At 41.2% G+C, this 12103-nt stretch overlaps 2 protein-coding genes across 2 annotated transcripts in view; one reads left to right on the top strand and one right to left on the bottom strand.

Moving 5' to 3' along the window:
- The window catches only part of st13 (ST13 Hsp70 interacting protein), a 44664-nt gene extending 36786 nt beyond the window's left edge, over nt 1-7878 (top strand). Inside the window, exons 10-12 of the mRNA XM_072588522.1 lie at nt 2501-2549; nt 5273-5370; nt 6490-7878. Of these exons, the coding sequence (XP_072444623.1) occupies nt 2501-2549; nt 5273-5370; nt 6490-6618 (276 nt within the window). The 3' untranslated portion in view covers nt 6619-7878. The remainder of the gene's footprint in view (nt 1-2500; nt 2550-5272; nt 5371-6489) is intronic.
- A 2005-nt stretch (nt 7879-9883) lies between these two features.
- The window catches only part of LOC140489218 (transcription factor AP-4-like), a 33814-nt gene continuing 31594 nt past the window's right edge, over nt 9884-12103 (bottom strand). The window contains exon 7 of the mRNA XM_072588521.1: nt 9884-11780. Within this exon, the coding sequence (XP_072444622.1) occupies nt 11487-11780 (294 nt within the window). The 3' untranslated portion in view covers nt 9884-11486. The remainder of the gene's footprint in view (nt 11781-12103) is intronic.

Here is a 12103-nt window from a genome sequence, read left to right as displayed (position 1 = left end):
ATGGTTTAAATGGATTTGTGTGAAATCTTCATGTTTTCATTACACTTGAATAGAATCTTTGACTATGTTGGTGCGCCCATACAAGCTAGGTCTAACTGTAGAAAATTTCCTTGATGCTCTGATTTTAATAAAGCATTGTGTGAGCGAGAGGAAGATTTACAGCAGTTTTTTTTTGTTTCACAACTCTGAATTTTGTTTAAAATCAATTTAAGTCAAAATAAAGAGCTACTTGAGACTTCAGAATACAATACTATAAAGCTCTTATTATCAAACATTTGCAAATACAAAAAGTTGGGTTTTTCTTACTGGTTGAGCAATTTACCTAGCATTTTTAATCATGCTAAAAGTCCCAAATTCTGTCACAAATGTGAAGATGCAATAGTGGACACCTAATTCTTCACACAACTATCAATAGAGGTGACAAAATTGTTCACACAGTAAGCAATTTTGAGAAGTGTTTGAAAAGAAGACTGCAAAAAAAGTTGCAAGGCATTTTGAACTCCACTCAAGAGTTCAGATATCATCTGTCTGAACTTATGGCCTTTTCACAGGTCACAAGTGAAATCTGGACATTTCTTGTTGCTTCATAGCACACTGACATTCTTTTCAGACAAGTCTTCACCAAAGAAGTCAAGCTCTTGTGTAAAGCTTCTCATTGTCTGCAAGTCCCAAAAAACTTAAGTGAATAAGTTCTTCTGTTCAAGTGTAATCACTATGAAGTGAATATAGTAGCCAATTTATACACAGTAGGTCCAAGCACATGACACAAGTGACGCATTTATTTGTTGTGGATAAAAGTTGAATACTGGCCATGGCACTTAAAAAGAAAATCCTGGCTCTTCAAATGTAGTAATGGAATCTTTTATATTCATATTAGCAGGCAATCTAGTGTCTTCTAAAAGTACTGCACAGAATTTTCAGCCTCGATTACTTATTTGCATGCTGGGATAATATTTCTGGCTTGAAGCCAAATACTACAACAACTCGAGACTCACCTGGTCTGTAAAATGCTGGGACTCCTGATCATAGAGACTTGTTTGCCAGTGAATTACTTGCCGGGCAACCTCAATTACTGCAATCTTCAGTTTTATAGTTGCTGTGATGCTGAAGACCTAATTAGCAGCTAAATTCGATTCAATCTGGTTAATAGTTGATTGAAAGCCAAGAGGATTGGCAACAGTGAGCAGATATCAGCATTTAAATTATGTCGACTTCAAAATGGCATGACATAAAAAGCCCAAAGCAGGGAAATAGGAGGGTTTAAACACTGAAATGAATCTCCAAAGCTAATCAGAAAATGAACTGGCCCATTTCGAGCTTTTGTTGAGATGCTGAGTGGAAATTCAAATCAACTGGTAGTTTTTACAGCCTCTGCCTGTTCTTTATTCTTGTTTCTGGGTTTATTTTCCTTCTCCGTGTGGAATTAAGATTGTAAAATATGCTTTTAATGCTTGCTGCAATAAGACATTATGGCTGGCAGATGTGTTACATTTTGGACAGTCAGTTTCACCCAGCATGCTATGGACTATAAATCGTCATTTAGACATTCTGCTGACTCTGGGAAAGATTAGATTCCCTACAGTGTGGAAACAGGCCCTTCGGCCCAACAGGTTCACACCGACCCTCCGAAGAGCAACCCACCCAGACCCATTCCCCGACATTTACTCCTGATGAATGCACCTAACGCTACAGGCAATTTAGCATGGGCAATTCACCTAAACTGCACATCTTTTGACTGTGGGAGGAAACCGGAGCACCCAGAGGAAATCCATGTAGACACTGGGAGAATGTGCAAACTTCACACACAGTTGCCCGAGGTAGGAATTGAACCCAGGTCCCTGACACTGAGAGGCAGCAGTGGTAACCACTGAGCCACTGTGCTGCCCCACCTTTATGCTGCAGAAGCAATCTTACTCATGTGAACCGAGTCATAAAGTGTAATGCTGGAAAAGCACAGCTGGTTAGGCAGCATCCAAGAAGCAGGAGAATCGATGTTTCAAGCATAAGCTTTTAATTGTGAATTCTCCTGCTTCTCAGATGCTGCCTGACTGGCTGTGCTTTTCGAGCACCATAATTTTTGACTCTGATCTCCAGCAAATGCAGTCCTTACTTTCTTCCTCATGTGAGCAGAGCAGGAGTCATTACTGAGTTGGGATGTTAGATTCTTGTTTAGGAAGTGCCTGGCAGTCAGGAACTGAAGCACTTTGTTATGTTCATTGGATGTGTTGTCCTGATAATGACTAGACTCTGGAGATTCCCTTTGCTCTTAAGGAGACTCTGATTTGTGACTAGCATTTTACAGTCTGATATCTGGCTGAAGACATTTGCACCGTGTAAAAATAATTGGCACCAGAGTTTCTGCATAGAGTCTGGACTCCAAAGGGGTACCTGTGGTCTGGTACATCTGCATTTAGCTGTCTCAACAGCCACTCCAAATATTTAATTTCTTGATTTGTAGCCTTCATGTGTGATCCATAAACATCTCTCCTCTTTATTTCAGGAGGAAGAGGCTCGCCGTCCAGGAGCAGCTGGATTCGGTGGTTTCCCAGGTTGGTTTTTCTGTATTCCTTTGCATCCCCTTTTTTTGGCCAATAGAGAATGAGCATCCCAATTCCGTGGTGACTGCTGTTTTAAGACAGTTGTGAGAAACGCAACAGCTGACCAGGGACACTAAATGTTATACTGGGCAAATCCTTCCAACCACTTCACTAAATTAGATTGGACCTGAACAGTTTTGAAATAAAAATTGTTTATCAAAATGGGGTTGCCAAGATTTGCAATGAAATATTTCACACTTCTGGTATGGTTATCAATGTTCCTTGGGTGGTGAGATGCTCTCAGTAATCAAGCAGGAAATCGGAAGAACAGCAAGCCAGGCAGGATCAGGAGGTGAAGTCCATGTTTCTGAAGTAACTCCTTCAGGATTGGGGGTGGGTGTAAATGGGAGAGGGGCGGGGTGGTGAGGTAGGGATTGGTGAACAAAGGTAGAGGGTATGCCCCATGCTCTCTGTAGCTAGTGGTTGCTGCATCAAAATTTTTGATTTCTTCACCTTTAGCCTCCTTTCTAATTTAGTTTGTGAATGTTTTAGCATCAGTTTGAATTGGTTACTCACTGTGGAAGTTGTCCTTGAAAAAAGGCACTCGTGTGTCCCTCGAAGGCCTTGATTTGCCTTTCTGTATGCTACTCCCGGTTGATCACAAACTGACAGCCTCCTCAAATTAAGCTGAGTTCTGCAACACTGCCAGTAATATGTACACTCCATCACTTTTGCATCATTTTAATCCATCACATCCAATTCTTACTAGGCTACGGTTTCAAGCAACATTCTGATTGTTCCCAAGAAGTGGCTGATTTTCATTTTGCTGTCCCAGACAGTGAATGTCAGCAGTTGATAATAGAGGGCATCACAGTCAACTCTGCTCCTATTCTTGCTCAAATGTCATCACATATGCACTTACCAGTAGGAGTTAGTACGTCAGAAACTCAGTATCTGGCCTTGCTAGACCAGAAGTAACTGGCCATTGCTGTCTCAGTGAAGACTGGGTGACTTTCATAATCTAGTCATTTCCTATATCTGCTCCTCTTGTGGTATGAGTGCATTTTGGTAAAACAAGCAAAGGCAGTTGATGGTAGGGCCCTGGGTAGTGTTGTTGAACAGAGACCTAAGGGTTCAGATACATTGTCTACCTGCAATGCAAGTTTCAAAGAACTGAGTGGTAAAGAAGGCGTTTAGCACATTTACCTTCATTGCTCATACCATTGAGTATGGAAGTTGAGATGTCATGTTGTACAGGACATTGGTGAGGCTACTTTTGGAGTACAGTGTACAGTTTTGGTCACCCTGCTATTGGAAGGGTATTATTAAATTGAAGAGGGTTTAGAAGAGATTTATCAGGATGTTGCCAGCACTGGAGCGTTTGAGTTATATGGAGAAACTGGATAGGCTGGGACTTTCTTCATTGGAACATGAGGTTGCGGGGTGACTTTATAAAGGTTTATTGAATCATGAGGGCCATAGATAAAAGTGAATAGCAAAGGTCTTTTTCCTGGGGTGGGGAAGTTCAAAACTAAGGGGGTATATTTTTAAGGTGAGAGGAGAAGGATTTAAAAGGGACTTGAGGGGCAACTTTTTCTCTCGCAGGGTGGTTTATGTGTGGAATGAACTGCCAGAGGAAGTGTTAGATGCGGGTACAGTTAGAACATTTAAAAGACATTTGGATAAGTATATGAATAGGAAAGGTTTAGAGGGAGTCAAGTGGGACTAGATTAGTTTGGGAATATGGTCAGTGTGGACTGGTTAGCCTGAAAGGTCCATTTCTGTGCTGTATGACTCTGTAGAATTTGAACCCAGGATAATTTAGAAATCCAATTTGCTTATTATTCAGAGATATTCCTGACTGATGTACTAATAACTGAGTTCAATTCTTCATTGTAGATCAAGTTTTTATACAGAAATAATGCTGTAAATCACAATGGGTCAGGAAACATCTGTGGAGAGAGAACAAACTCGAGTTTTGAGTCTTAAGTCTCAAAACATTAGCTTGATGTCCGTGGATGCTGTCTGACCTGTGATTAACGGCACTTTCTTTTTGTTTTCAGTACAGATTCCAGCATCTGCAGTAATTTGCACCTAAATACTTGTGTTCTAATTTGGTCTTGGATGTTTGATAGTTTAAATGGTCTCTGAGTTTGCATAAGCCAGTGCCGTTTAGTTTTCCTCATTACCTATATTGTAGTTTTCCATAAATGGAGTGATTATCCATAACGTCATGTGACATAAGGCTAGCTGCAACAGGACAAGCTGGAAGAAGCATCCATTTTGAGCACACTGACAGCGCTAGTGCATGCGCTGCTGAGGAAGGGACTGAGGAGCTTAAGGCTTTTTCCCTTCCCAGCTAGAGTAGGGACAAAGGTCATCCATGGAAGTGGGAGTTGGGGTGATGGGGGGGGGGGGGGGTTGTCTGCAACTGAAATGCAATAGCCTCTTTTATTTTTTAAAACCATTGTCAGAACCTGAAAGAAGTTTCTGAACACATTCTGTATCATGTCATTTTGGAAGCTGGCTGCTGCTTTCTAACATTTGCCAGTGAGGTCAGCTTTCTCTTTGCACATATGCAGTCTGGCTGGTGTTATACAACAATAGCCTTCCAAATATATCTATTCAATTAGAGTTCAGGTCCATCAATCGTGGGAAGAGATCAATGTATGTGTGCTGCTTTATAATCACCTTGTCCTTGAATTCAGCATCAATGTTAATTTTCCTATCTTCAGGAGGTGCTGGTGGTTTTCCAGGTGGAATGCCTGGGATGGCAGGAATGCCTGGTCTGAATGATCTACTTGGTGATCCAGAGGTGCTTGCAGCTATGCAGGTAAGTGTAATACGAATTTTCAGTCTCAGTGTGCAGTCCTGTCTGGTAGTTTCTCACTGAAATGCACTTGTCACCAGAATCACCATTACTGTGGTGGGTATGAGAGAGATTGGGATTGGAATCCTGACACTTAAGCCCCTGTGCTGTCTGATCCAAATGCTGCCAGGTCACTGTACATATCCAAGAAGGTCAAATTGTTGACTTGGCTTATTGAAACAGGTAAATGGTGGGTGTTTGTCTAAATATGGAATGTGAATGTCCAGCTTGAGAAACGACTGCTTTTGGTTAACATCTCATAGAGAAGTGAGATGTGCATTCTGCATTGTGTTTCCTCTTGGTGCATCTGTGAAGTACTTGTTCTCTCTTCCAATCATTGTTTCCCTCTCCCCTTTTTTTTTAATCACGTCGGAAAAGAGCAGTTTGTAGTCCTTTTCAGCTGTGTTGCACCAACTCTATTTGATTGGTTACAGGTCAAAAGCAGCACATGTACAGGAAAAGAGAGATGTTTTCACTTCCCCTCATCTTGTGTGTTTTGAAGGCAGTGATTCGTACTAGAATGCACCTTCACGTAAAGCTAAGAAACTGTATCACCCACACCTCCGCCCCCCCCCCCCCCTCCCCCAGTCATGTTTAATATGGTTTTGGACAGAATTGTATTGTGAATTGGGAAGGGGTGACAGTAAGGTAGAGGACGATAGGGCTGCTCTCATTATAGAGACGACTGGTATTGGTTTAACCAAGAGGTTGCTATGCCTTGGGTGAGATCAAGAAGCTGTAACCTTAGCCATTACAGGAAGAGTATGTGAATGAGGAGAACTGAACCATAGCCACAGTTATTGATGGCTGTACTTCTAGTAAACCTGTGTTTGTGATTTGGAGTTGGCATGATCGCTAACCTGAGATTGCTCCATCCCTTTTCATGACATCTGTTAACGGAGTACAAATGGGGGAGCAACTCTGGGACCTTGCTTAGTATTGTACTGCATACTGTGATCCTTAGTTAGCCTCAGAAACTGGAAGAGTTAATCAAAAGAAAATTTATGAAGCTAGCCTTAAACCTTCATCATTTTTCTACATTCCTTGCCTATTAAAGCATTATTTAACTGGTTTTCTCTGCAGGATCCTGAGATAATGGCTGCATTCCAAGATGTGGCCCAGAACCCAGCTAACATCTCAAAATACCAGAACAACCCCAAGGTGATGAACTTCGTGGAGAAACTATCATCTAAATTTGGTGCCAAGCCATAAAGAGGCAGATCACGGAATGTCTGAAATAAAATCTTAATTAGAACTCCCTCCCTACCACCCATGCACTGCTCTTGCATCTATATACCTCCCAAAGTTCAGAGTAGCCTGCTTTATTTTTGGGTCTTTTTCTTACTAGATTTAATTTGATCTTTTGGAATTTTTTTGACAGTAAAAAAAAATGTTGCTCATGCAAAACCTCTCCTGCTGCTTAATGTCTGTAGTGACCTGGGTCTGGTAACAGGTTTATTACTTACACTGAGACTTGGAGTTCTAACCCTTTCACTAGCAAACTTTGGGGATATTTGATGCCTCTATTTTAGCAAATTAGTTAATGCTAAAGTAAACTGTTTAAAGCTGTAGAGTGGAGAGTTAATGCAAACATGGATTGCCTTAGAAAGAAAAACACGGGAACAAATTAACTGTATGTGTGGAGTCCAGACATTAATGTGCTTCTAACCTACCTTTGGCATAGTTAAGTACAGTTTGTATTGTGGCATGGGAGCATTGGCAGCAGACGTATTTCAGATTTAAAACTTTGATTAATCCTCTGCTAGATAACATTAAAGAAGCCTTGTTCTCCTGCCTGCTGAGTTAGCTAATCTCCAAGGGGATTCATTTGGATGCTGTGGGTCATCTTGGACTACATAGGTGAGCAATCCCTACTTCACTATCCAGTGATTTTACTGCATGTTGTGGTTTTTGAATATGAAGAGAAGTTTGATAGACTTACACTCTGGCCAAGCAGCTTTCTGACCTAACTATTTTTGTTAAAAATGACAAACCGGGAGATGTATCAGTGGGCTGCAAGTACCCTTATAGCTGCAGCCAAGGATAAATGACTGACTATCTACATAAATGCTAGTTTCATGGTAAGGTACTAAAGGGGAAAGGAATGAAGGTTGAGCACTCCCTATATGAAATGTTTTGAATATTCAGTCAAAGGGACACTTTATTGCCCTTGATACCCACTACATGACAGCTTAGTCAGTTGATACAAACTAAAACCTTGGTCTTTATTATCCACCATACAACTTTGAGCACCCAGTTGTCAAGCAGTTACTGCTATGAGGTTGCAACTAGGTTAATTGGTTCAGTTGTATTTCTCCCCAGTAACAATCAATACATTTTTGAAAAGGAGATTAATGACTATCTGACAAGAGCAATATTAAATGTAAATATCAAGCATGAGAGCTCTACTTATTCTGACCCTAAAAATGTCTTTGTTTGCCTTCTTCAGAAGATTAAATTCTGGTGAATTCATGGTTGTGTTAATTGTCTGTATTAAGTCAGTGTTATTTAGACTTTTATAGACTGATTGCTTATGAACAAGATTTTTATAGAACTCTATACTATTAATCATCCTTGTTTAGTAGTGGGGAAACAGATGAAAAGAGCAAGTGAGCAATTTCCCACTTTTGTGGGAGAAATTAAGTTCCCAGAGGTATAATTGTAGTAATTTCTATACTGAAGGGGTAGAATCTGTATGATGTATGTAGGTATGCTGCCCTTTTCTCCCATTAGCTGATTCTGATGAACTGTGGATACCCCTTCAGAGGGATGGAGCTGCAAGTCTATGATCACTTGGGAGTTTTTTTAGTTCCGGAAGTAAATGGAACTAGGGTGAAATTGTTCTTCTCCCTCCCTCCCCCCTGCCCTCTCTGAATGTTAATTGATGGTAGCCATGATGTGAAGGTGCTGGTATTGGACTGGGGTGGGCAAAGTCATAAGTCACATGACACCAGGTTATAGTTCAACAAGTCTATTTGAAATCATAAGCGTTCAGAGAACTGATCCTTTGTCAGATGAAGTCAGCAGCAGTCCGAAAGCTTGTGATTTCAAATAAAACTATGGGACTAAAAGCTGGTGTCGTGTGACTTATGACATGTTAAATCGAGGCTGAAAGGGACCGGGATCTCCCAGACTCTCACTTGAACAGACTGTCATCCTCTCCTCCCATGTTTAAGAAGCAACAAATAAAACATCAGATGTTCTCCTCCAAAAGAATTTCTTAACACAATATAATGAAATGTCTATTTTAGAAAAAAAAACCTGCTAGTGCTTTAATGACACTGGTTGTTTTCTTCACATATTCAAACATACAGCAATGAAGAATGTCCTGTTAGCCTCAATGCAGCTGGAGCGTATGACACCCATTGGCAAAACTGGAGGATTACTTCATGTGCATCCTCCCTAACATAAGCATTTTTCAAACCTGTCACCAATTATTATTCTTTATTCATGGTTCATGTTCATTTATTGCTGTTTCTCTACAACCAGTGTACTCTCATGTCCTTGTTCATCCCTATTCTTGGTGCTACTAATCTCAGCTCAGTGAGGTCTGTAGTCCTGTTGGTATGAGCATTGTAGCTCACCTCAAGGAAAGATAGGCACCGATTCTGTTCTTGCAGTTCTTGCTCAAGTCTAGTCTTCAAATGGTTGTGAATCACCCTCTGGTGCCAAGTGTTTCAAAGGTCACACATGGCTGCTTACTCAATAAGGTACTATGAGTTGTAGAAGTACATAAGTCAATCCCCATATCCATCTGCTCTGGGTCTCGTGGCAAGATTATAAATTTCTTCTGAACCCACTTGGAGAACTTCACAATGAGGCTTTTGCTGTTTGACTGCTGTAAACTTTCCACAACAGGAAAAGTCAAAAGACCTGGGGCTACAAACCACCACAGCCTGTACCATAACTCCCCCTGGACTGTGAGCAACCGCTTGGAAGAAACATTCAACTGGCTGAATGGCTGCCTCCTGTACTTACAATAACTAAGATCAGCCAACCAAACTTGATTAAAAGTAGGCAGTTGATGAAATAGTTACAAGTCTGCTCCATCATTCTTATAAAATCATGTCAAATCATTAACTCCACTCTCCTGGACACACTTCTTACTGTTTTCCTTGATTTTCTATCAATCCTGCTGTTACTGTTATCTCCTTTGGTGTCTCTCAATCAGTGGATTGTATTCTGGAAGCAGGCTTGAAGGGTGTGCCAACATTGCTGGACATAGGGCTAAGCCCAAATGCACCTGGTCCACACCCTTGTTTGTCAGAAAGGTGGGCAGCCAACAAGAAACTGCTAATCCTGCCAGTGGCGCACCTGTAAATATCCACCCTCCTTTTGAGTAAACACCACAAAAACAGCATTCAGAATGATAACATTTACATATGGAGTACTCTCGTTAAAAAGAACGCAAACCATCAGTTTTGAGATCTAAGCCTTTTCCCAAAAAAAGTCACAAGTCAATCTTGTACGCAAAGCATAAAGCTCAAATTGTCAAAAAGACTGTATAATTTGAAGTGAGATTTTTAAGAAAATAAACAAATAACCTTTAAAAACTCAATTTTAAGTGCTCTAAAAACATTTTATACAACCCTCCCCTCCCATACAATGTACAGACAGGAGCAGTCCTATTAAGACCAGGCTACACCAACCAGATTTCAGCAATGTGCTGAAAGGCTTGGCACCAATGATTGTTCTGCCACACACTACGCTGACAACATTTCATACTGTGGCTTGTAAAAGATTATTCAAATCTGCACCAAAAAAAAGACTGCTGGATTCTTCTTTAACATTATCCCATAAATGCACTTTTTTTTGAAAAAAATTATGTAAAAAGATACCACCTACAATAAAACTTTACATCAAACCCTGTAGTGACTCCACTATGCATTGAATACCATGAAGCAGTTAGTCAGCCCAAATTACTCAAAACAAAAATGTCTATGTGAATACAGGGTCCGTCCAAAGTGTTGCCAAATTGACCACAATCTTTCTTAAGTATCAACCTAATCTCAGACCACAGGTAGAGCATCCCAGAAGGTACAGGGTCACTCTTTCTCTCAGATCAAATTTTTTACCATTAGCCTGATATTTTCTCTTCAAACGTTTTTTGTGAAGTGATTTGGCTTGATCAGTGTGAAGAACAGCGTTTGCTTTGTAACTGATGTTAAGATTTAATATGTGTCTTGGGGTTCTTCCAATCACACAACTCTATAAATCAATTGCTAGATGCAGTGGCAGCCAGAAGGTCCCAGTTTCCATTTCTGGTCTGTGCAAAGTTGCTCTGAGGTATCCATTGCACTGCTAAATTGGATCTCCTGGGTCAGGCCAGGAATAAAGTAATGAAGCCTGGGCTATTGCTGCCAATTCACGCTCTAGTAACCTTTCAGTGGAAAGTACGAGCATGTGATAAAGTAAGCAGCAAACAATGCACATTACTCCCCCAGTCAAACTGACTTGCTTAACAAACACAGGCAGATATGTATGTCAGGGAAAGTCACCTTTTAATGGCAAGGAGTGCAGGTAAGTGACACAGTACCTCAATTGAGGCACAGCTTCCAGGAAGCAAGGCACAAAAAAAAAGGAGCAACAGTCTTTCACTAGGAGACAAATTAATTTGCCATTTAGATTGACACTGGTAAACAAATTCCAAAAGTCAGGCTATTAAAAAATGTAATTTTATACTTAAAACATTTACTTGCTGCTAAAATGTGGTGGTTGCTGAAGCAAATTTAGCGACAGCTATTGGATTTACCTGGATGTTGTGAAATTATAAAATCAGCCATTTGAGCCAATAGGCTCAATGACAGGAGATCCAGACAACAAGCTTATCTCTCAGAGGCAACTGGCCAGAGAGGAAACTGCAGCAATCTGAACTGGCCAAGAAAAAAACAACCCCTTCTACCTTTGTTCACAGAGCTGGGACCAGAGGACACTCAAGGCTGCTCTCACTCTGGAAGGACGGGAAGGAGTTTAGTTTGGGAGGAATGCCACTCAAAAGGTCCCTTAATCTCAAACTCAACAGACTGGCCACACTGTCCTCCATTCTCACAGTTCACACTAACAAGTCTCTTCAGTCTCCCTTAGAGGATGCCAGTCCCTGGGACTAGCACAGATGGAACTGGCTCCACCTCCACTTTGGGCCTCCTAAGCATTGCCAGCATCTGTCTCCCATCAGCGTCCTGGCTTTCAGACTGCGCGTCACCGAAGGAGCTCTTGATTATCAGTGGCGAAGCTGCCACCAGCCCATGCCATTCCTGTTCCTCCTTGACACCCTCCTGCATCCTGTCAAGATTAAGGAAAGCTGAGATTTCTTTCTCGACTCTCACTGGCTCCTCTTTGATGCCTTGTTCAGTGGCTTCAATGTGTTGAATGGCCTTAGAAGAGAAAGAATATTTAAGTGACTGCTAAAAACAACAAAATAAATTTAATACTGAGGTGACCCCTCTTGAGTTGCCCTCTTATGCAAATATATCTCAATATTTAATAGTCCCCTTTTTATATACTGGGTCAGCTTTCCCCACCCCAACCCTGCTGCTGTGCTGACAGATCCACAAAGTCCGGCGCTTGCCTCAGGTACCTCATCTCAAATGGGCCAGAGTTAGGACACTGGAAAAAAAGTGAGGACTGGAGATCAGAGTCAAAAAGTGTGGTGCTGGAAAAGCACAGCTGGTCAGGCAGCATCCAAGGAGCAAGAGAG

Source organism: Chiloscyllium punctatum, chromosome 18 (genome assembly GCF_047496795.1).
Source record: "Chiloscyllium punctatum isolate Juve2018m chromosome 18, sChiPun1.3, whole genome shotgun sequence".
Taxonomy (NCBI): Eukaryota; Metazoa; Chordata; class Chondrichthyes; order Orectolobiformes; family Hemiscylliidae; genus Chiloscyllium; species Chiloscyllium punctatum.
The sequence above is the reverse complement of the archived record's forward strand: the minus strand, read 5'-3'. Positions and strand labels throughout refer to the sequence as shown.